This window comes from Moschus berezovskii, chromosome X (genome assembly GCF_049115385.1).
Source record: "Moschus berezovskii isolate FMDL1 chromosome X, NW_MosBer_1.0, whole genome shotgun sequence".
In the NCBI taxonomy this organism is placed as follows: domain Eukaryota; kingdom Metazoa; phylum Chordata; class Mammalia; order Artiodactyla; family Moschidae; genus Moschus; species Moschus berezovskii.
The window spans coordinates 9,420,404-9,444,618 of record NC_142488.1 but is presented as its reverse complement, the minus strand read 5'-3'; the positions used below and the strand labels follow the sequence as shown (position 1 = coordinate 9,444,618).

The 24,215-nt window shown below is 40.3% G+C and overlaps 1 protein-coding gene across 4 annotated transcripts in view; it reads left to right on the top strand.

Annotated features, from left to right (window-relative positions):
- Positions 1–24,215, top strand: part of MID1 (midline 1) — a 415,132-nt gene that overhangs the window by 347,372 nt on the left and 43,545 nt on the right. For all 4 annotated transcript variants that reach the window (XM_055437738.2, XM_055437740.2, XM_055437737.2 and 1 more), the window contains exon 4: positions 15,758–15,865. In XM_055437738.2, the coding sequence (XP_055293713.1) occupies positions 15,758–15,865 (108 nt within the window). The remainder of the gene's footprint in view (positions 1–15,757; positions 15,866–24,215) is intronic.

Here is a 24,215-nt window from a genome sequence, read left to right as displayed (position 1 = left end):
TTTGAATGAATTATGAGCAACACCTTCCATTCTGCTTCATTTTGGAACAGCTTTGAACAGAGTTAACAGTAAACACGAAAAGTCAGTGGTATTCATGCCAAGAATGTTTAAGATTGAAGTCAGTTGAGTGGAGTCTGAGAAAAACATCAGGGGAAGAGCAGCATTTGCTATAACTGGGACAGCAGTTGGCAGGACGTGGTGGGTAAAGTAAAAACCATTCTGCAAGGATGTTTTCATTTTCAGATTTCCATCCTCTGAATTCCGTCTTTAGGTCTGTTCATGCCCTGAAGGAAGAAAACTATTTTTTTCTCAAGCTCCTATTAAGTGCCAGATAGTTTACAAACGTTTTCATTGAAAGTATTAAAATGAGAAAACATTCTCACAGAAATTTAATACATTTTTCACACCCACAACCCTTTGACTCTAAAGCCTAAAGACTTCAAACTCCAAAGACTTTTCCTCTGGGTTCATGCTAAGTCGTGTCCAACTCTTTGCAATCCCATGGACTGTAGCACGCCAGGCTCCTCTGTCCTCCACTATTTCCCGGAGTTTGCTGAAATTCATGTCCATCCAGTCAGTGATTCTATCCAACCATCTCATCCTCTATCACCGCCTTCTCTTGCCCTCAACCTTTCCCAGCAGCAGGGTCTTTTCCAATGAGGTGGCTCTTCACATCAGATGGCCAAAGTATTATAGCTTCAGCATAAGTATGTCCAATGAATATCCGTCATTGATTTCCTTTAGGATTGACTCGTTTGATTCCCTTGCTATCCAAGGGACTCTCAAGAGTCTTCTCCAACACCACAGTTTAAAACTCAGTTCTTCAGTGCTCAGTCTTCTTTATGGCCCACCTCTTACATGGCTCAGACGGTAAAGAATTTGCCTGCAATGCAGGAGAGCTTGTTTTGATCCCTGGGTTGGGAAGATCCCCTGGAGAAGGGAATGGCTACCCACTCCATTATTCTTGCCTGAAGAATTCCATGAACAGAGGAGCCTGGCGGGCTACAGTCCATGGGGTCCCAAAGAGTCGGACATGACTGTGTGACTAACACTTTTCTTGCATCCGTACATGACTACTAGAAAAACTATAGCTTTGACTGTACGGACCTTTGTTGCCAAAGTTTGTCGACAAAGTGATGTCTCTGGTTTTTGGAAGGAAAGTTATGATCAACCTTGATAATATATTAAAAAGCAGAGACATTACTTTGCCAACCAAGGTCCGTCTAGTCAAGGCTATGGTTTTTCCCGTGGTCATGTATGGATGTGAGAGTTGGACTGTGAAGAAAGCTGATCGCCGAAGAATTGATGCTTTTGAGCTGTGGTGTTGGAGAAGAGTCTTGAGAGTCCCTTGTACCTTAAGGAGATCCAACCAGTCAATTCTAAGGGAGATCGATCCTGGGTATTCATTGGAAGGACTGATGCTAAAGCTGAAACTGCAATATTTTGGCCACCTCATGCGACGAGTTGACTCACTGGAAAAGACTCTGATGCTGGGAAGGGTTGGGGGCGGGAGGAGAAGGGGACGACCGAGAATGAGATGGCTGGATGGCATCACCGACTCTGTGGACATGAGTTTGAGTGAACTCCGGGAGTTGGTGATGGACAGGGAGGCCTGGCGTGCCGTGATCCATGGGGTCGCGGAGAGTCGGACACGATTGAGCGACTGAACTGAACTGAACTGAAGGTTGATCATAGCTTTCCTTCCAAGGAGCAAGTGTCTTTTGATTTCATGGCTATAGTCACCATCTGCACTGATTTTGGAGCCCAAGAGAATAAAGTCTGTCATTGTTTCCATTTTTTTCCATCTATTTGCCATGAAGTGACAGGACAGGATGCCATGGTCTTCATTTTTTGAATGTTGAGTTTTAAGTCAGCTTTTTCACTCTTCTCTTTCACCCTCATCAAGAGGCTTTTTAGTTCCTCTTCACTTTCTGCCATAAGGGTGGTGTCATCCACATATCTGAGGTTATTGATATTTCTCCCGGCAATCTTGATTCCAGCTTGTGCTTCTTCCAGCCCAGTGTTTCTCATGATGTACTCTGCATATAAGTTAAATAAGCAGGGTGACAATATACAGCCTTAACATACTCCTTTCCCAATTTGGAACCAGTCTGTTGTTCTATGTCCGGTTCTAACTGTTGCTTCTTGACCTGCATAAAGGTTTCTCAGGAGGCAGGTCAGGTGGTCTGGTATTCCCATGTCTTTTAAGAATTTTCCAGTTTGTTGTGATCCACACAGTCAAAAGCTTTTCGTAGTCAATGAAGCAGAAGTAGGTGTTTTTCTACTAATTAATTTAGTTCTCACCACTGTCTACCCTGGGGTTTCTACTTCAACACTAGTGACATCTAGGGCTGGATAATTCTCTTTTCTATTGGGGGCTGTCCTGAGCATCGTAGAATGGTTAATTAGCAGCATCTCTGACCTCTACCCACTAGATGTCATATTACTCATATACCCTCTTCCCTGCCCCCAACCGTGACAATGGGAAATGTCTCCGGATGTTGCCATTGTCCCCTGGGGGAACATCTGGTCAGCCAGGTAAAGTGTTGATATTTTCTTTATTATGCAGATGAGGAACTTGAGAAATGGACAGTTTACACAAATGCCCAACAGCATATAACTAGTAAGGAAGGAAGTGAAAGTGAAAGTCGCTCAGTCATGTCTGACTCTTTGTGACCCCATTCTCCAGGCCAGAATACTGGAGTAGGTAGCCTTTCTCTTCTCCAGGGGATCTTCCCAACCCAGGAATCAAACTGTGGACTCCGGCATTGCAGGCAGATTCTTTACCAACTGAGCTATCTTTCAGGGAAGCCCAAGGAGGGGAGACCTGGCATTAAATCCCTGGAAGACTTCCCCAGGACTCTTGAGTTCTGCCTCTCCTAACCCTTCCTTGTGCACTGTGAATCAGTTCACCTTGTTTGATGATTTTGCTTTACTGCAGAATGGCTAATGTCAGCAGCACCTTCAATGAGCATGTTGTGTGCGCTGCTGATGCTGTTCAGTTGTGTCTGACTCTTTGCGCAGGATGCCAGGTTTCCCTGACCTTCACTATCTCCTGGAGTTTGCTCAAACTCATGTCCATTGCATTGTGTGTCCTACTCTTGGAAGAAAAAATCTTTGTGATAATGCTTCCAATTTTAGGCATTAGCAGTGGTGTACCTGCCGGACAGTTTTATGCTATTGTTACAGTTATGCTTCATTTCGAGGAAGAGTTTTATTGCTTAGCTTACCACAGTGTGTTGCTGTGTTTAATGGTATCTTGCTTCCTTCTCTAACATTCAAGCTTCATAATCTTAGAAACCTCAAGGAAAGAGGATTAATTGTGCATTTATAGTTCCTGGGAGCTATTTTTTGATCCCATAGCAGAACAGAACAATACCCCACCCAGGTAATTGGTTTCCTGTGGGCCAAATCATTGTCCACCATGTCACTCTACAATGAAGGTCAGATTCCGTGTAGCGTCTATGCCATCATCAACAAAAGCGATTCCATTTTTTATTTTTGCAAAGCCTTTCTTGAACTTCTAAAAGTCTCAGTCAAAAGTGTTCTATATTATCATACTAAATATTAAAATAGATTACCTGTGCTCTGATTTCTCCTCCAAAGACGAGACACAGCCATTTCTTTTCCTCTCTCATCTCTTTGACTTCAGTCGACAAATATTTGACTTTGGTGTGAGAGAATTTCAGGATGAAGTTTATATGTAAACATATTAGATGAATTACAGTAATACCATCTGCTCTTTCTCAGTTTTCCTTGGCTTGGTTTTATATACAAACTCAAGTATGAGAATCCCTTTCATTGTTCCTTCTGCCAGCTCTGGCTAACTTCTGCCCCAGGGTCTGGAATGTTCATGACAACTGCCTTGGAAAAGAAAACCCAAAGCACCCTCAAATCTCCGCATTTTTCTTCGCACCTGGTCAGCTGTCTGCAGCAGGGCGTAGAGCCTGTTTGCACACAAACGCCCTGTACCGTCAGCTTCCTGTCTGCATCATGGGCTCACCTGTTGCTCCGTGTTAGTTTAGTTGCCCTGGAGCAACGCCTCTGATGTTTCTTTTTGAGCGAGATGGGATTGGTATGAACATTTTAGCATCTAACAGTGTGAAATAATAGTGTTATTAAAATACAATAACATTAATCCCTTGAAGTTTGGATGCAGATTCAAAAGTCCCTAATTTACAAAAATTTTTATTTCTGACTCTGCTGGGTCTTTTCACTGCTGCACATGGGCTTTCCAGTTGTGGAGCCCGAGCTCAGTAGTTGCGGTGTGTGGGCTTAGTTGCTCTGCAACATGTGGAATCCTAGTTCTCTGACCTTGGATGAAACATGCATCCCCTGCATTGCAAGGAGGATTTTTAACTACTGGTGTGCTTAAGTTGCTTAAGTCATGTCCGACTCTGTGCGGCCCCACGGACTGTAGCCCACCAGACTCCTCTGTCCATGGGATTCTCCAGGCAAGAATACTGGGGTGGGTTGCCATGCCCTCCTCCAGGGAATCTTCCCAACCCAGGGATTGAACCCACATCTTTTATGTCTCCTGTGTTGGCAGGCGGGTTCTTTGCCATAGCACCACTTGGGAACCTTAACCACTGGACCATCAGGGAAATATTTATTATTTTGTTTTTTTTTAAATTTGATTAGAGAACAATTACTTTGCAATGTTGCATTGATTTGTGACGTATGTTGACTTTCCATTAGGTATCTATTTTATATATGTTAATAATATTTCAGTGCTACTCTCTCAGTTCATCCCACCCTCTCCTGTCCCTGCTGTGTCCATAAGTCTGTTCTCTGTGTCTGAGTCTCTATTCCTGCCCTGCAAATAGGTTCATTTGTACCATGTTTCTAGATTGCATATATATGCGTTAATGTACAATATTGGGTTTTCTCTGTATAACAGGCTCTAGGTTCGTCCACTTTAGTAGAATGGACTCAAATGTGTTTCTTATTATGGCTGAGTAATATTCCATTGTAAACATGTACCACAGCTGCTTTATCTATTCATCTGTCAACAGACATGTAGGTTGTTTCCATGTCCTAGTTATTGTAAATAGTGCTGGAATGAACATTGGGGTATATCTGTCTTTTTGAATTATGGTTTCCTCAGGGCATATGCCCAATAGTGCAATGGCTGGCTCATATGGTAATTGTATTCCTAAGTTTGTAAGAAATCTCTCTACTGTTCTCCATAGTGTCTATATCGGTTTACATGCCCACCAACAGTGCGAAAGTGTTCCCTTTTCTCCATGTCCTCTTGTTACTGTTTGTAGATATTTTCATGATGGCCATCATGACTGCTCTAAGGTGATGTCTCATTGTAGTTTTGATGTGCCTTTATTAGCCATCTGGATGTCATATTTGGAGAAAGGTCTGCTTAGGTCTTCTGCCCAAACGTTTCAATTTACTAATTTTTAGTTGGAGGATAATTGCTTTACAATACTGTGTCGGTTTTGGCCACAGGTAAACATATGTCCCCTCCCTCTTGAACCTCCTTCCCACCCCTCTAGGTTGTCAGTAGCCCCAGTTTGAGTTCCATGTGTCACATAACATATTCTCATTACATATGGTAAATGTTCATGTTTCCATGATACTCTCAATTTATCCTACCCTCTCCTTTCTGTCCTGTGGGCATTAAGTCTGTTCTCTAAGTTGGCATCTCCATTGCTGCCCTGCAACTAGGTTCATAAGTAGTATCTTTCTAGATTGCAAACATATTTGTTCATATATAATATTTATGGTTCTCTTTCTGACTTGCTTCACTGTGTATAATAGGCTCTAGGTTCACCTGCCTCATTAGAACTGAATCAGATATGTTTCTCTTTATGGCTGTGTAACATAGCAATAACATCAACATAGCAGAAAACAAGAGGGTTTTTTATAACTAATTTTATTGATATAGCTTATTTACAATGTTGTGTTAGCTTTATATGATGGTTTATCATAGGATATTGAATATAGTACTTTGGAGGGAGGGAGGGAAGAAAGGAAGGAAGTATATATAACCATAGAAACTAAGATAAAAGTATTAACAGGAGTTGTAACAGGGGTAACAGGACATGGTGTCATTAACAGATTTGGGTCATATATTTTTAACATGTTGGTTAATATTTGAGTTCTAAAGTCCTTTAAAAATTCTAGGAACAAGTCTCCTAAAATTCTGTATCATCACAAGTTTCTTAAGCTCCCACATATCATTTTTACCTTTCGATGTTTATTCAGCAACCATCTTTACAGTTTATGAATATGGTATTATGGTAGGAGATTAGCGTATACCTGCTAGTGGGAAAAATGGAGCCATCCATCAAGAGAACTATACAAGAGTATCGTAAGCGGCATGTGAGGTCATGAGAGAAGTGACATCCTCTAGTTTGTCTGCATACTCAATATGCTTTGTCCTCATCAGTCATCCTCTGAAGCTCTCTGTGATTGAGTCTTGTATGAAGTTTAGGAACTGAGCTATATCTCTACTTTATCAGGGAGCCAACCTAGTCTAGTAAAATGAGGGTAATTTGGGAGAGTAAGGAGGGAAGCAGAACATGTTTCGGACTTCCAGGGTGGGTAGGGGTTAGGACTTTGCTTTCCAGTGCATGGGTCGTGACTTTTATTCCTGGTGGAGAGCTAAGGAGACTTACTTAGTTTGAAGGAGAGCTAAGGGCTTAGTTATTCTGACACCTATTGTATGCTCAGGAGACTTACTGACTTACCTACTTACTTACTCTGACACATATAGTGTTCTAAGGAGGGCTAAGGAGACTTACTTAGTTACTTATTTTGACACATATACTGTTCTAAGGAGAGGTAAGAAGACTTAGTTACTCTGACATATAGTGTCCTAGGGAGAGCTAGGAGAACTAGGGAGACTTAGTTACTTACTTACTGTGACACATGTGTTCTAATGAGAGGAAAGGAGCGCTAAGGAAAGCTAAGGAGACTTACTAAGCTACTTACTTACTCTGACACATACAGTGTTCTAAGGGGACTTACTAAGTTAGTTACTTTGACACATACAATGTTCTAAGGAGTGCTAAGGAGACTTAGCTACCACTTACTGACGTACTCTGACACAGTGTTCTAAGGAGAGCTATGGAGACTTACTTACTTACTACTTTGACACATACAGTGTTCTAAGGAGAGCTCAGGAAAGCTACAAAGACTTCCTTCGTTACTTACTTTCTCTGAAACATAGACTATTCTAAGGAGAGCTAAGGAGACTTACTCTGACACATAGTATGCAAGGAGAGCTATGAACACTTACCTACTTACTTACTCTGACTCACAGTGTTCTAAGGAGAGCTAAGCAGAGCTACAGAGACTTACTTCCTTACTCTGACATGTATACTGTTCTAAGGAGAGCTAAGTAAAGCGAAGGAGACTTCCTTTGTTACTTACTTTCTCAGACACAGTGTTGTAAGGAGAGCTAAGGAGACTTAGTTTCTTATTGACTCTGACACATATAGTGTTCTAAGGAGAGCTAAGCAGACTTACTTTCTCTGACACATATAGTGTTCTAAAGAGCTAACGAGACTTACTGCCAGAGCTAAGGAGAGGTATGGCAACTTACTTATTTACTCTGACATATAGTGCTCTAAGGAGGGCTAAGCGGAGCTGTGGAGACATACTTAATTACTAACTTCCTCAGACACATTATGTGGTAAGGAGACTTACCTACTTACTCTGACACATAGTGTTCTAAGCAGAGCTAAGGAGACCGACTGATTTACTGACACATACTGTTCTAAGGAGACTTACCTACTTGGTTACTTACACTGACACACTGTGTTCTAAGGAGAGCTCAGGAGAGCTAAACCAAGCTATGGAGTCATACTTACTTCCTCGGACATATTATGTGGTAAGGAGACTTATCTACTTTACTTTATTACTCTGACACATAATGTTCTAAGCAAAGCTAAAGAGACATAAGGAGACTTACTTAACTTTGACACATATAGTGTTCTAGAAGAGCTAAGGAGGGCTAAGGAGACATACTTAGTTACTCTGAAACATACAGGCTTCTAAGGAGACCTATATACTCTGACACATAGTGTGCTAAAGAGAGCTAAGCAGACTTACTTACTCTGACACATATAGTGGGCTAAGGAGACTTACTTATTCTGACACTGTAGTGTTCTAAGCAGAGCTAAGGAGACTTACTTATTTACTATGACACATAGTGCAAAGGAGACATCAGGAGAAGTAAGCAGAGCAAAGCAGAGCTAAGGAGACTTACCTACTTACTTACTCTGACTCATATAGTGTTCTGAAGAGAGCTAAGGAGCGCTAAGCAGACATACTTACTCTGACACATAGTGTTCTAAGAAGAAATAAGTAGACTTACTTAGTTGCTTACTTAATTACTCTGACACAGTGATCTAAGAAGACTTAGTTGCTTATTTACTCTGACACTTGCTGTGTTCTAAGGAGAGCTAAGACAGTCACAGGTATTTACTTACTCTGACACGTATAGTGTTCTAAGGAGTCCTACATACTCTGACACATAATGTGCTAAGGAGACTTAACTACTTACTTACTTACTCTGACCCACAGTGTGCTAAGGAGAGCTAAGCAGACTAACTTACTTACTCTGACACATAGAGTATTCTAATACAGCTAAGGAGACTTACTTACCTACCCTGACACATATAGTGTGCTAAGGAGACTGACTTAGTTACTTACTTTCTCTGACACATATAGTGTTTTAAGAAGAGCTAAGGACTCACTTAGTTTCTCTGACACATATTGTAGGGTAAAGGAGTTAGAGAAGGCGAGGTTCAGAAAAAGACCAGCATTTTACAGGAACAGATCACCTTTAATGAGGCAAGAAGGGGCAGCAGTCAGATTAGTGAGCTGCTGCCCTAACCCAAGAAAAGAGTAAGTATATATAGGCATATATGTGGAAATCTGCTGTCTTAAGGGGGCCAGTTCTTCTTCTCCAAGGTCGTTTGGAGTAGTTATCTCTTAAACGGCTGGGGCAAGGAATTCTGGAGATCAGCCAGAGGCTGGACTGGCTGGGAGCTGGGTGTGATCAACCTTAATGTCCATTTTTTCTCCTTCGGGTGAGGGAGTTCTTTGTTTTGCATAGAATGGTGGGGAGGACCCAGAGGGGAGTTTTAACTCTAGGCTATTTTGAGCCAAGTAACTTTCCTTCACATACTGTGTGCTAAGGAGAGCTAAAGAGACTTCTGTACTCTGAAACATCGTGTTCTAAAGAGAGCTAAGGAGGATAAAGGAGACTTAGTTACTCTTACACATACAGTGTGCTAAGGAGAGCTAAGACTTAATTACTCATTCTGACAGGTATAGTGTCAGGAGAGGTAAGGAGACTTACTTACTTACTCTGACACAGTTTTCTAAGGAGAAATGAGACTTACTTGGTTGGTTACTTATTTACTCTGATAACAATGTTCTAAGGAGGGCAATGGATATTTATTACTTACTCTGACACATAGTGTCCTAAGAAGAGCACAGGAGGGCTAAGGAGACTTATTTAGTTACTTATGTACTCTGACACATATAGTGTTCTCAGTAGAGCTAAGGAGACTTACCTACTTAAATACTTAAGTACTGTGACACATAGAGTCTTCTAAGAAGAACTAAGGATAGTTAAGGAGATTTACCTCCTTACTTAGTCTGACACATATAGTTTTCTAAGGAGATCTAAGGCAGCTAAGGACTCTGACCTACTTACTTACTCTGACACATATAGTGTTCTAAAGAGAGCTAAGCAGACTTACGTACTTTCTCTGACACATATAGTATTCCAAGGAGAGCTAAGGAGAGCTGTGGAGACTGACTTCCTCAGACACATAGTGTACTAAGCAGAGCTAAGGCGACATACTTCCTTACTCTGACACACAGTGTTCTAAGGAGAGCTCAGGAGAACTAAGCAGAGCTACAGTCTTACTTACTTCCTTGGACACATTATGTGATAAGGAGACTTACCTACTTACTTACTGTGACACATCTAGTGTACTGAGGGGAGCTAAGAGAGTTACTTACCTTTGTGACACGTACAGGGTTCTGAGGAGAGAGAAAGAGACTTACCTACTTACATACTTAATTACTCTGACACGTATAGTGTCTTAAGGAGATTGGAAGGACTGATGCTAAAGCTGAAACTCCAGTACTTTGGCCACCTCATGCGACGAGTTGACTCACTGGAAAAGACTCTGATGCTGGGAGGGATTGAGGGTGGGAGGAGAAGGGGACGACAGAGAATGAGATGGCTGGATGGCATCACCGACTCGATGCACATGAGTTTGGGTGAACTCCGGGAGTTGGTGATGGACAGGGAGGCCTGGGTGCTGTGATTCATGGGGTCGCAAAGAGTCGGACACAACTGAGCAACTGAACTGAACTGAGGGATAGTTAATGAGACTTTCTTGCTTACTCTGACACATAGTGTTGTAAGGAGAGCTAAGGAGGTCTAAGGAGACTTCCTTAGTTACTTAGGTACTCTGACACAGATAGTATTCTCAGTAGAGCTAAGGAGAGCTAAGTGACTTACTTAGTTACTCTCACACATACAGTATTCTAAAGAGAGCTAAGGAGACTTCCTTGGTTACTTACTTTTTCTGACACATAAGAGTGTTCTAAGGAGAGCTAAGGAGAGTTACTTAGTTTCTTAGGTACTCTGACAGATACAGTGTTGTAAGGAGAGCTAAGGAGACTTATTTAGTTCTTCTGACACATATAGGCTTCTAAGGAGAGGTACTTACTCTGACACATAATGTGTTAAGGAGAGCTAAGCAGACTTACTTTCTCTGACACATATAGTATTCTAATAGAGCTAAGGAGACTACTTACTTACTTACTCTGACACATATAGTGTTCTAAATAGAGCTAAGGAGCATTTCCATAATCAAGTGTTCTGATTGCCTCTCTGTAGTAGCACAAGCTGATTTCAAATACTTCTTATTTCTCCTCCAATTTAATTCAGTTGAACCCCAATTTACTAATAAGTACTTTATTTTCTTGACAGCGCTTTATTTATTCAAGAGTCTGTCCCAGTTGACATGCCTGCCAACAGTATTTTGCGTAGATTTTTTGTTGATGGCCATTCTTACCCCTTTGAGGTAGTATCTCATTGTGGTTTGATTTGCATTTCTTTTCCTGTGATGTTGCACAGGTTTCAGAAGCAGACATAAATGGTAAAACCATAACCAGGAGCAGCCAGCTTCCAAACCAAAACCAAGATCTAGAAACACCTGCACACACTGCAAACAACGCATACACCCTGCCATATTTGATTTCATGGCCTATATAAAAATGAAGTCCAATCAAATCCTTAACATTTTTGAAGTAACACATCAAACTGCAGTACTGTGGAAAACTTCTTTGTAGTGGAAAGAGTTTAGAAATACAGGATAGCGTTCAACTTACTTTATTGTACCTGTTGGAATGGAAGATTGGTAGTGTTATAAAAATTTGGAAACTTCACACTTTTCCTACCATAGAGTAGCCCAAATTGCAATGATTTAGAGAGTGACATAGATCACAAACTGTATCATAGTCTCTTACTGAAACTGCTTCTCGATGCAGACAGTACTACCTCACATGTGTCTATGGCTTCATAATGTAATCATATATTGTGGTATTGTATTTACCACAATGATCCTACTCAGGCAATAATCACCTCATTTTACAACATACAGAAACTTAGAAACTCCTTGACTTTCTCAAAATCACCCCATGAGAAGAGCTTGTACTCCATACCACACTTCATGGTACCTTCTTAAGAGTGACTAGCATGGTCTCACTAGATTTAGTCAAAACTAGAAAAAAATCTTTAAGCAGAGAATATGTTAGCAGTAATGTCAAAACCTAAGGACCTCACAGTATAGCCAACTGATTTTTGACCAGGTGCTAAGATACTGAAATGGAGGAAAGAATTGTCTTTTGTGCTTTAGCAACTGGATATCCATAAATAAAAGGATAAAGTTGGATCCCTATTTCTCACCATACATAAAACTTATTTTAAAATGGCTCACAGATATATATGTAAGAGATAAAACTTGCAGAGGAAAACCGAGGCATACATCTTCACAACCTTGGATTAGGTTTCTTACCTATGATACCAAAAACACAAGTGACAGTAGAACAGTAGATCAATTAGATGTTATCAAAATTAAAAACTTTTGTGCTTCCAGTGTCACCATCAGGAAAATGAAAAGACAGCCTACAGAACGGGAGAAAACATTTGCTAATCACATAGCTAATAAGGGACTGGGTATCCAAAATATATAAAGAAATCATAGAATTTACTATGTAAGGTAAATGGCCCAATTACAAAAAGAACAAAAGATCTACATAGTCGTCTCTGAATTAGGTACACAAATGTTCCCTAAGCACATGAAAAGATGCTCAACATCTTTAGCCATCAGGGAATGCAACTCAAAACCACAAGAAGATGCTACTCCACACCCACTATGATGAATAAAACAGAAAAGACAGACAGTGTCAAGTGTTGACAAGGATGTTGAGAAATTGGAATCCTCACATACTTGTTCTTGGAATCTAAAATGATGCGGCCCCTTTGGAAACCAGTTTGGCAGTTCTTCAAAAAGTTAAACACAGAGTTGACGTGTGACCCAGAAATTCTTCTATACTCAAGAAGAATGAATACATATGTGCACACAGAAATTTATACATGAGTGTTCACAGTGATACTGTTTCTAAGTAACCAAAAAATAGAAGCAACCCAAATGTCCATCTACTAGAGGATGGATAAACAAAATGTGGTGTATTACTTCTGTAATAATATTTGGCATAAAAAGGAATGAAGTACTGACACATGGAATGACACGGAGCAATCTTGAAAACATTATGCTAAGTGAAATCACCCAGACCAAAAAGGATCATATATTGTTTGATTCCATTTATATGAAATGTAGAGAACAGGCAAATGCATAAAGAGACAGATCATAGACTAGAGGTTACCTACGCCCTCAAATAGGGTAGGTAGTCAGAATATGGAGTTACTGCAAATGGGTATGGAATTCTTTAGGGGATGTGGAAAAGTTTCTAAAATTAGATTGTGATGATGATTCTAAAACTCTGAGTACACTCAAACCCACAAACTGTACACTTTAAATGGGTAAATTTTATGATATACAAAGAATATTTCAATAAGGCTATAAGGAAAGTTAATACCCTCCCCCCTAAAAAGAATCATGATGACATGCTTCTGTGTCTACACAGTCTTAGGAAACCAACACGTTCAATACCTGCATATTACCGACTTGCAGTATACCAGGAAACCTACTTGCCTGATTACATGTTACCTTGTCTCTTGTTGGAAGGTCATTTTCACTATCTATTCATTGAACAAATAGTTTTTGAATGTCTATTCTGTGTTAAATATGGCTCCAGGTGCCTGGAATAGATGCCTCATGTCATATAACACCCAAAGATCCCTACAAGGAGCTTGCCTCCAATCAGATTTACCTTGATTGTATGTTCATGTTCAAATACAGCTTAGCTCTTAGGGGTCATTCCAGGAGATATTTTTCAAGTGTAAGGTGCTATTTTCCACAAATTTCACTTTCTCCATCATAATGGGTTCTTGGTTTCAATAGACTGCCATCCTTTTCACAGCTTGCTTGTTGTCAGTTATTAAATTCAGTGTGAAGTCAAAAGGAATGACAAGAACTCCTGACCCCACTTCCAGTTTATCTCATTCACAGAGATTGAAATTACGCTAGTTAAATAAAGTATGCCCAATCAAAAGAGCTACATGTCTGGGCCCTGTCTCCTCCCTGAGTTATACTGGAATCATCAGTTGTCTATTGGCATTCTTTATAACAGCACAGCCACTTCTCCTGTGCTGTGTTAAAATCATAAACTCAGGCCTGTCCTATCTCCATCTCCCACAGCTGTAGTTTTTGGGTCTCTATGAATAACATTTCAGAATCATCATAAGGTGGAGGACACAGCATGTGCACAGTATTTCCCAAGCCCAGTTGCCAAGAATGAGCTAATGTTAACCCTTTCTTGCATACAGTAAGCCTTACAAACTTCAAATGCAAGCCGTTCGACAATGATCGATCTTGCCAGCAGAATGGCAGGCTTTTATGGTAGATCCCCAGACTTCCAGAGATAACATTTAAAATTATGTCATAAGATTTATAAGATATTCAACCATCCTTTTCCTTTTTGATGTTTTCATAGTGACTAAACACAAAGTTTGCATCTGTATATAAAAGACAAGTTAAATAAATGTGATGCCACCTTGCTAATTTGCTTTTGGAAAATGTGTCCAAAAGATATTGATCATAATCTGTCCTCCATAAAAGAACAGTATTAGTTTAACTTTTGTTTAGTAGCCTGAAACTGCACTTCCCTTCAAAATATAAAAACAGGAATTGCAAATATCAATTTTCAATTAATTGGTAATAGCTACACACATGGTGTGTTAGGAACGATCCTGAGATTGAGCATGGCTTAGCAAAAAGAGATGGCTAATAAATGTTTTCCAAGGATGCAAGGTAGGGAGTAGGTAGACATGTAAGTCTTATATTTGCCATCCCTGCATAATTGGAAGAAGAGTTAACACTGAAAACATCTTTTTATCACAGATTTAGAGAACACACTAGTGGTTACCAGTGGAGAGAGGGAAGACGTAGTAGGGGATTAAGAGGTATAAACTGTGAAAGTATGTTACTCACTCACTTGTGTCAGAGTCTTTGTGATCCTGTGGACTGCAGCCCGCCAGGATCCTCTGTCCATGGGATTCTCCAGGCAACAATACTGGAGTGGGTAGCCATTTCCTTCTCCAGGGGATCTTCCCAACCCAGGAGGTATACACTACTATGTATAAGATAGATAAGCTACAAGGATATATTGTATAACACAGGAAATATAGCCAGTATTTTTTTAATTTTATTATTATTTTTTTTATTGGAGGCTAATTACTTTACATTAATATATTGGTTGGTTTTGCCATACATTGACATGAATCCACCCCGGGTGTACATGAGTTCCCCTTCTTGAACCCCCCTCCCACCTCCCTCCTCCCCATATCCTCCCTCCAGGTCATCCCCGTGCACCAGCCCTGAGCATCCTGTTTCATGCGTCGAACCTGGACTGGTGATTCATTTCACATATGGTAATATACATGCTACAATGCCATTCTCCCAAATCATCCCACCTTCACCCTCTCCCACAGAGTCCCAAAGACTGTTCTATACACCTATGTCTCTTTTGCTGTCTCGTATACAGGGTTAAGGTTACCATCTTTCTAAATTCCATATATATGCGTTAGTATACTGTATTGATGTTTTTCTTTCTGGCTTACTTCACTCTGTATAATAGGCTCCAATTTCATCCACCTCATTAGAACTGACTCAAAGGCATTCTTTTTGATGGCTGAAAAATACTCCATTGTGTATATGTACCAAAGCTTTCTTATCCATTCGTCTGCAGATGGACATCTAGGTTGCTTCCATGTCCTGGCTATTATAAACAGTGCTGCAATGAACATTGGAGTACATGTGTTTCTTTCAATTCTGGTTTCCTTGGTGTGTACGCCCAGGAGTGCGATTGCTGGATAACTAGACATGGAGTATAACCTTTAAAAATTGTGACTCACTATATTGTATGCCTAACTTATATACCATTGTCCAGCAACTTTTCCTCAATAAATTTTTAATAAAGTATCTTTCCAGCAATTAATAGAAATTTACTAGTCTACATCTTAAAAAGGAGCATTTAATGGAAAACAAACACTAAATTAATGCTCACCATTTTATCTATCCCATAGGTCAATGCATCACGTCAAGAAGCCAAATTGATGGAGGAATGTGATCTACTTATTGAGATCATTCAGCAAAGACGACAAATCATTGGAACCAAGATCAAAGAAGGAAAGGTACGATTTCTAGGGCAGAAGGTTTCAAATTCTCTACCTGGAGAAAATATACTCCCATGCATGCCAATAGCTTAAGAAATACTGAATGCCTCCTTTTTCTGTATTTTCTGTGGTTGTACTCTTTAAGTCTTTAGGAAGTAGGTCAAAGCCCCTTCATGGGCCAGTTTTTGCTCCACCCTTTCTTCGTGTGATGGTCTCCTGAACACACCCACAATGCAAAGGCTGCTCCATGACCCAACTCCAGGGCACAGCTCGGAGCTCTGGTATATTAGAGCCCCAGTTTTCTGTCTCTCTTCTCTGGGAAAAGGTAGGTTTCATAGAGAAGAGTTCATTTCACATTTACTGCTTTATCCCAGCACTTAACATGGCACTAAATACTTGTTTAAATAAGTCAGTCTTTATCTACAGAAATTATGAAGTGCTTTCTCATGTCCCTGAGGGAATTTAGACAGGTGTCATTTCATGGTGGCAAAACTCCTGTCATAAACCCCTTTGTGGATCTATTAATAGTACTTCTTTTCTAATGTTTATATGTCTGAAATTCCCATGGTTTTACAGTGCCCTATATTCAAAAAGCAATTCACCAGTTTAAGTTATATTCTTTATGGCCGTCTTATTCAAAATTTATTTCAAAATGCTGATAACTCTAAAATCACTTTATTCTGTTTTTAAAGTAGTCATATTTGTATTGATAGATTTTTGATCCACTTTATCCCATTTCTCTGCCACCCTCAAGACAATTTTGTAAATACTTAAAAATAAAAAAGTTTGTTCACAATCAAATCAATTCTTGAATTTCTCTTATTAGTGCTCATAACTATAAGGAAATATGTATAATTAAATCCAATCAGCAAGAATTAAGTAGTATATAGAGATTACAAAAGCAAATGTCTATGCTCTTCGGTTTTCTACAAAATTTGAAATGTACTCTCATTGTATAATATTTTAGACTGCTTTGTCTATGTAGAATGAAAAACATTTATACCTGTACATTGTGATGATGATGACAAAAGTTAAGGTCAAATCAAATAGGTCTTGAAGCTGTTCCAGTGGATTATCAAATTAATATAAAATTATTCCCCAACTTGAAGAGATAGTTTGGCATGGACATATACAGTCTGCTATATTTAAAATGGAGAACCAACAAGGACCTGCTGGACAGCACAGGGAACTCTGCCCAATGTCATGTGGCAGCCTGGATGGGAGGGGAGTTTGGGGGAGAATGGATACATGAGTATGTATATGTATATGTATGGCTGAGTCCGTCCCTTTGCTGTTCACTTGAAATTATCACAACATTGTTGATTGGCTATACTCCTGGACAAAATGAAGTTTTTTTAAAAAAATTATTCCCTGGCCAAGGATGGACTGAGATGTGTTACACAATTATTTACCCCACATAGAAATTATACTGTCAGTCTGGAATCTGTATTGGATCTGTGTCCTCTTCCATCATCAGGCACCATGTGTATATTTCTTAATACCTGACATCTTCCAGGTTCTTAGACACATGAGAGCCTGAAAACAACTGTAATTAATTATTAATATGCATATGGAAGACAATTTGTTTACCCTTACATGGTCATGTACAGGGATCAGATCTCAATACACATTACTTCCTTATTGCTGCTCAAACAAATTACCACAAACTTAGTGGCTTAACACAACACAAATTTATTATCTGACCTTCTGGAGGTCAGAAGTCTAAAACCAGTCACAACTAGGCTCCTGTCAATATTTCAGCAGTGCTGTTTCTTTCTGAAGGTGTACAATGGAATTCATTTCTTTTCTGGCTTATAGGAACCACCTGCATTCCTTGGCTGCTGGTTTCTTCATCACATCACTCTGAGCATTACTTCCCGCCTCAGATCTCTTTTCTCTGGCATAGACTCTCCTGGTTCTCTCTCATCAGGATCCTTATAATTATATTGGGATCACCCAGATAATCCAGGATAATATTCCCCCAGCTCCAGATTCTGAATTTAGTCACATCTGCCAAGACTCCTGTGTAAAGGAACATGTAAGGTCACATTTTTTTTAAACTCCTGGGATTAGGATGTGGGCATCTTTGGGGGCCCTTATTCAGCTTGCAATGACTCCACCACAACCTCCTGGCCAGCAGGTCCTCCTTTCCCTTACTTACCTCCCCAGCATGAGGGTTACTCTCATAAACTAGATCAAAGTAGCAAAAGGGTATCCCCAGTACCAGCCTAGATGATTCGTGGGCTTCATGCTCTGGTGTACCCACTCTGCTCAGAATGTGTCTGTGATCCAGAACATAGTAAAAGAGAAAAGCAAAGAGACACATAGCCAGGCCCCAAACAAGATAAGGCTTCTCAGCTCACTGAAAGGGACTGACAAAAGTTTCTTGCCAGCCTTCACCTTGGGTCAGAGCTTTTGGCAAACTTCAGGCCTGGGAGTCTAGAGCAAGTCAGTTGGGTTGGAGCCTGGCTCTGCACTTACTGTTTCTGATGCCTACACAAAATGCGAGAGCTTCAGCAATGCAGAGATAATACAAGATTCCTGCATGAGGACCCCCAAGGATGAGGTGAGGGCGACTGTAAGACAGACAGGGTAGGCTAAGCAAGGTGAGTGAGGGAGGAATAAAACTTATGAATGACTGCTGCCCTTTGAAAACTGAAACCCAAACCACACTTCCAAAGCATATAAAGATATCTTGAATTTCTAAAACACCCCCAACAAAATCAACGAAGACATTTTCTCACCTCAGATAAAAGGAATTTGATGGGAAAATATTTAGATGTTCAAAGAGATCCACAGAGGAATAACTTCCATCTTAGAAGAGCAAAAAGTTGTGAAACCACAAAAAGGAAGATAGGAAATAAGAAAAAATAAATATAAAAACAACAAATTAGAAGTTTTGGAGGGGAAAATGTCTACACTGAAGTCGCAAAGAAAACTCAGCTGGAAGGCAATTTTGGAAGCTGAGTTTCAGCCTCCATAGGGGGATACTCTACACATAAGAATAGATAACTTGATCTGTACTTCACACTACATACAAAAATTAAATATACATGGGTCATATACTTAAATGTAAAAACTATGAAGACTCTAGAAGAGAAAACACAGGAGGAAATCTTGGTGAACTTGGGTTGGCCCAAGATTATATACAATGGCAAAAACATAAAAGAAATATTTACAAACTAAGGGATAATTATACATTTTATATTATCAAAAGTAAAAACTTCTCAAGGCACTCTGAAGTGAGTGTAAAGACAAACCACACAATAGGAAAAAATATTTATAAATGATTTATTTAACCAAGTACATGTATCTGGAATATATAACAGATTTTCAAAACTCATGATTAAGGAAATAGATGACCCCTTCACCAAAACAGATAAAAGATCTGAATAGCTACTTTACCAAAGAAGGTATCAGGATGACAAATAAGCACATGAAAAGATGGTAAAAATCATTAAGTCATTAAGGAAATGCAAAGTAAAACCTCAGTGAGATACAACTACTTACCTCTTCAGTTCAGTTCAGTAGCTCAGTCATGTCCGACTCTCTGTGACCCCCTGAATCACAGCACGCCAGGCCTCCCTGTCCATCACCAACTCCCTGAGTTCACTCAAACTCATGTCCATCGAGTCGGTGATGCCTTCCAGCCATCTCATTCTCTGTCGTCCCCGTCTCCTCCCACCCCCAATCCCTCCTAGCATCAGAGTCTTTTCCATTGAGTCAACTTGTTGCATGAGGTGGCCAAAGTATCGGAGCTTCAGCATCAGTCCTTCCAATGAACACCCAGGATTTATCTCCTCTAGAATGGACTGGTTGGATCTCCTTGCAGTCCAAGGGACTCTCAAGAGTCTTCTCCAGCACCACAGTTCAAAAGCATCAATTCTTCGCTGATCAGCTTTCTTCACAGTCCAACTCTCACATCCATACATGACCACGGGAAAAACCATAGCCTTGACTAGACGGACCCTGGTTGGCAAAGTAATGTCTCTGCTTTTTAATATGCTATCTAGGTTGGTCATAACTTTCCTTCCAAGGAGTAAGCATCTTTTAATTTCCTGGCTGCAATCAGCATCTGCAGTGATTTTGGAGCCCAAAAAATAAAGTCTGACACTGTTTCCACTGTTTCCCCATCTATTTCCCATGAAGTGATGGGACCAGATGCCATGATCTTCGTTTTCTGAATGTTGAGCTTCAAGCCATCTTTTTCACTCTCCTCTTTCACTTTCATCAAGAGGCTTTTGAGTTCCTCTTCACTTTCTGCCATAAGGGTGATGTCATCTGCATATCTGAGGTTATTGATATTTCTCCCGGCAATCTTGATTCCAGCTTGTGCTTCTTCCAGCCCAGCGTTCCTCATGATGTACTCTGCATATAAGTTAAATAATCAGGGTGACAATATACAACCTTAACGTATTTCTTTTCCTATTTGGAACCAGTCTGTTGTTCCATGTCCAGTTCTAACTGTTGCATCCTGACCTGCATACAGGTTTCTCAAGAGGCAGGTCAGGTGGTCTGGTATTCCCATCTCTTTCAGAATGTTCCACAGTTTATTGTGATCCACACAGTGAAAGGCTTTGGCATAGTCAATGAAGCAGAAATAGATGTTTTTCTGGAACTCTCTGGCTTTTTCCGTGATCCAGCGGATGTTGGCTATTTTATCTCTGGTTCCTCTGCCTTTTCTAAAACCTGCTTGAACATCTGGAAGTTCACGGTTCACATATTGCTGAAGCCTGGCTTGGAGAATTTTGAGCATGACTTTACTAGCGTGTGAGATGCCTCTTAGGATGGTTGAATTAAAAAGATGGACTATGCCAAGTGCTGGTAAGACTGTGGATTAACTGTAACTCACACTCGGCTCTAAGAATGGAAACTGTATTTTAGAAAACTGTTTGACAGTTTCTTCAGTAGTTAAATATACACGTACCCTTCCATCCAGCCATTTTAGGTGTTTACCAAGGAAAATGAAAGCAGAGGTTTATATAAAACTTGGACATGAATTTTCATGGTAATATTAAGGGTAATAGTTTTCCAGGTGGCACTAGTGGTGAAGAATCCACCTGCCAATGTAGGAGATGCAGGAGATCCCTTGTTTAGGAAGATTCCCTAGAGAAGGAAATAGTAACCCACCCCAGCATTCTTGCCTGGGAAATCCCATGGACAGAGAATCCTGGTGGGATACAGTCCATGGGGTTGCAAAAGAGTCAAACGCAACTTAATGACTAAACAACAACAATAGCCCTTGACTGCAAATGACCCAAAGGCTATCAACAGATGAATACAGAAATGATTAGTGGCATTTCCATACAATGCTATTCAGCAAGGAAGCCCATGTGACAACATGAATCATGAGTGAAAAAAGCCAGACAGAAAATAGTATATACTGCATGAGTATATTCATACAGAATTCCAGAAACAACTCTTTCTAATTAGCTACAGTGGCAGAAAACAAATCAGTAAATGCTTAAGGATGAGTGACAGAGAGGTGGGCAGGATAAATGACAAAGGGGCAGAAAGAGAATTGGGGGTATGATATATACATACATACATACATACATACATATATATATATATATATATATATATATTCATTACCTTGAAAATAGGGACTCTCTCATGGGTTTATACATATTTGAAAACTAATCAGACTTGTACTTGAAATATGTACAGTTTCTTCTATATTAACTGTATCTCAGTAAAGCTGTTTTATGACAACTAACTTATAAGTGATCAATGCAAAGAAATAGAGGAAAACAACAGAATGGGAAAAACTAGAGATCTCTTCAAGAAAATTAAAGATACCAAGGGAGTATTTCATGCATAGATGGGCACAATAAAGGACAGAAATGGTATGGACCTAACAGAAGCAGAAGATATTAAGAAGAGGTGGCAAGAATACACAGAAGAACTGTACAAAAAAGATCTTCATGACTCAGATAAACATGATGGTATGATCATTCACCTAGAGCCAGGCATCCTGGAGTCTGAAGTCAAGCGGACCTTAGGAAGCATCACTATGAACAAAGCTAGGGAAGGTGATGGAACTCCAGCTGAGCTATTTCAAGTCCTAAAAGATGATGCTGTGAAAGTGCTGCACTCAATATGCCAGCAAATTTGGAAAACTCAGCAGTGGTCACAGGACTGGAAAAGGTCAGTTTTCATTCCAATCCCAAAGAAAGGCAGTGCCAAAGAATGCTCAAACTACTGCACAACTGCACTCAACCTCACACTCTAGCAAAGTAATACTCAAAATTCTCCAAGCCAGGCTTCAACAGTATGTGAACTGAGAACTTTCAGATGTTCAAGCTGGATTTGTAAAAGAGGAACCAGAGATCAAATTGCCAACATCCAATGGATCATAGAAAAAGCAAGAGAATTCCAGAAAAACATCTACTTCTGCTTTATTGACTACACTAAAGCCTTTGACTGAGCGGATCACAACAAACTGAAAAATTCTCACAGAGATAGAAATACCAGGTTTTTCCAGTAATCATGTATGCATGTGAAAGCTGAACCATAAAGAGGGCTGAGCACCGAAGAACAGATGCTTTTGAACTGTGGAGTTGGAGAAGACTCTTGAGAGTCCCATGGACAGCAAGGAGATCAAAGCAGTCAATCCTAAGGGAAATCAGTCCTGAATATTCATTGGAAGGACTGATGCTGAAGCGCCAATACTTTGGCCACCTGATGCAAAGAACTGACTCATTGGAAAAGACCTTGATGCTGGGAAAGATTGAGGGCAGAAGGAGAAGGGGGTGACAGAGGATGGGATGGTTGGATGGCATCACTCATAACTCGATGGACATGAGTTTGAGCAAGCTCTGGGAATTGGTGATGGACAGGGAGGCCTGGTGTGCTGCAATCCATGGGGTTGCAAAGAGTTGGACACAACTGAGTGACTGAACTGAACTTGTGTATTTATACCATGGAATAGTCTTCAGAAATTAAAAGCAATGAACTGAGGTGATACATATTTATATGGACAAGTCACAGAAAGAGAAGCAAGGTTTATAATGATTCATAGAGAGTAAGAAATATTATATACAGTTTGATGAACTACAGAAACTGCATACACTATTGAGGCAAACATACATTAGCATGCTTGGGAGTCATCAGAAGTGTGTTTTCCTCTAGAGAGAGACATGAATGGAATTAGGGAGGGACGTTCAAGGGCTTCAATGTCATCAATAATATTTTACTGCCTTCTGAAAAATCCTATGCTAATATGATGAAAACACTGACATTTGCTAACGCTGGTGCTATGTATGGCAACACTGGTCATGTGACTTGAAAAATTGTACTTTTGAAGTGTATCCCTTCTTAAAAATGCACGTTTGCCCAGGGACGTGATCTCAGAAGATGAGGGCCCAGTTCAGCTTTCCATTGAGTTACTACCTTGGCACATGACCAAGGACTAGTTCATCCCTAAGCTGGGAATTCACAGTGACTAAATCCCTGGCCAGGGAATCGGGTGTCAGAGAGACTTTTTAAAGAAAAGAAGAGCATGCATGCCAACTCCCTGCCCAGCATCTCCAGGTACGGGCTTGGGGCCCAGTGAGGGTGTCCAGGGTGGTGACTGGGAAGTCTGAAGACATGCAATCCAGAGAAGCGCTCGGACTAGCACTTAGAAATGGGGAGCCGAAGGCAGAATCATGGAGCCCACAAAGGTTAATCTGACCCGCCTCTTGACTTTGCCTCTGTATTTAGTGCCAGTCGTAATGCCCCAGACCCAGAGAAAACAAACTCACTGCATATCCTCCAACCGTGATGGGGGGCTGGGAGGGGCTGGGGAAGGCTGCCAATCAGATGACGCTGTTACCCATTAGTACAGACTGGTAATTCCTGCCCTCAGACCACTGCGCCTTCTTTGAAATAATAGCTCAACAGCCTTTATACTTGGACTGACTGAAGAGTCTCAAGCTCTGAGACTCCCCAAGAAAGAGCTGGCTTATTTCTTCAGCAGCAGGGGATCAATTTCATATCCACGCATCAACACACGAAAAGCTGACAGCAGACTCCAGGTTAAGCAAATGATGTACTTATGTTCAGACACATATCTGAGAAAGCTGCAGCTAAAAACAAAAGGGGGTCCCTTCTCATCCCTACTTTTATGTGCTCTGAGTCTCCAAAATTGCTGGTAATTACCCTGGAGTCCATGTCAGGGCGTTTGTATAGCCTTATAAAAATGCTCAGTACAGTCCTTATTTTCAGTTCAGATACTTTTCGTTAATTGAGGATCAATGGTTTGGACCAAACAATTTTGGGGTGAGAACCCTATGTAGATAATAAAAGCACTTAAAATAAACTTAAAGAAAAATAAAGGGCCACTTTTAAAAGCATTTGTAAGGTAAAATAAACAGCAAGTAAA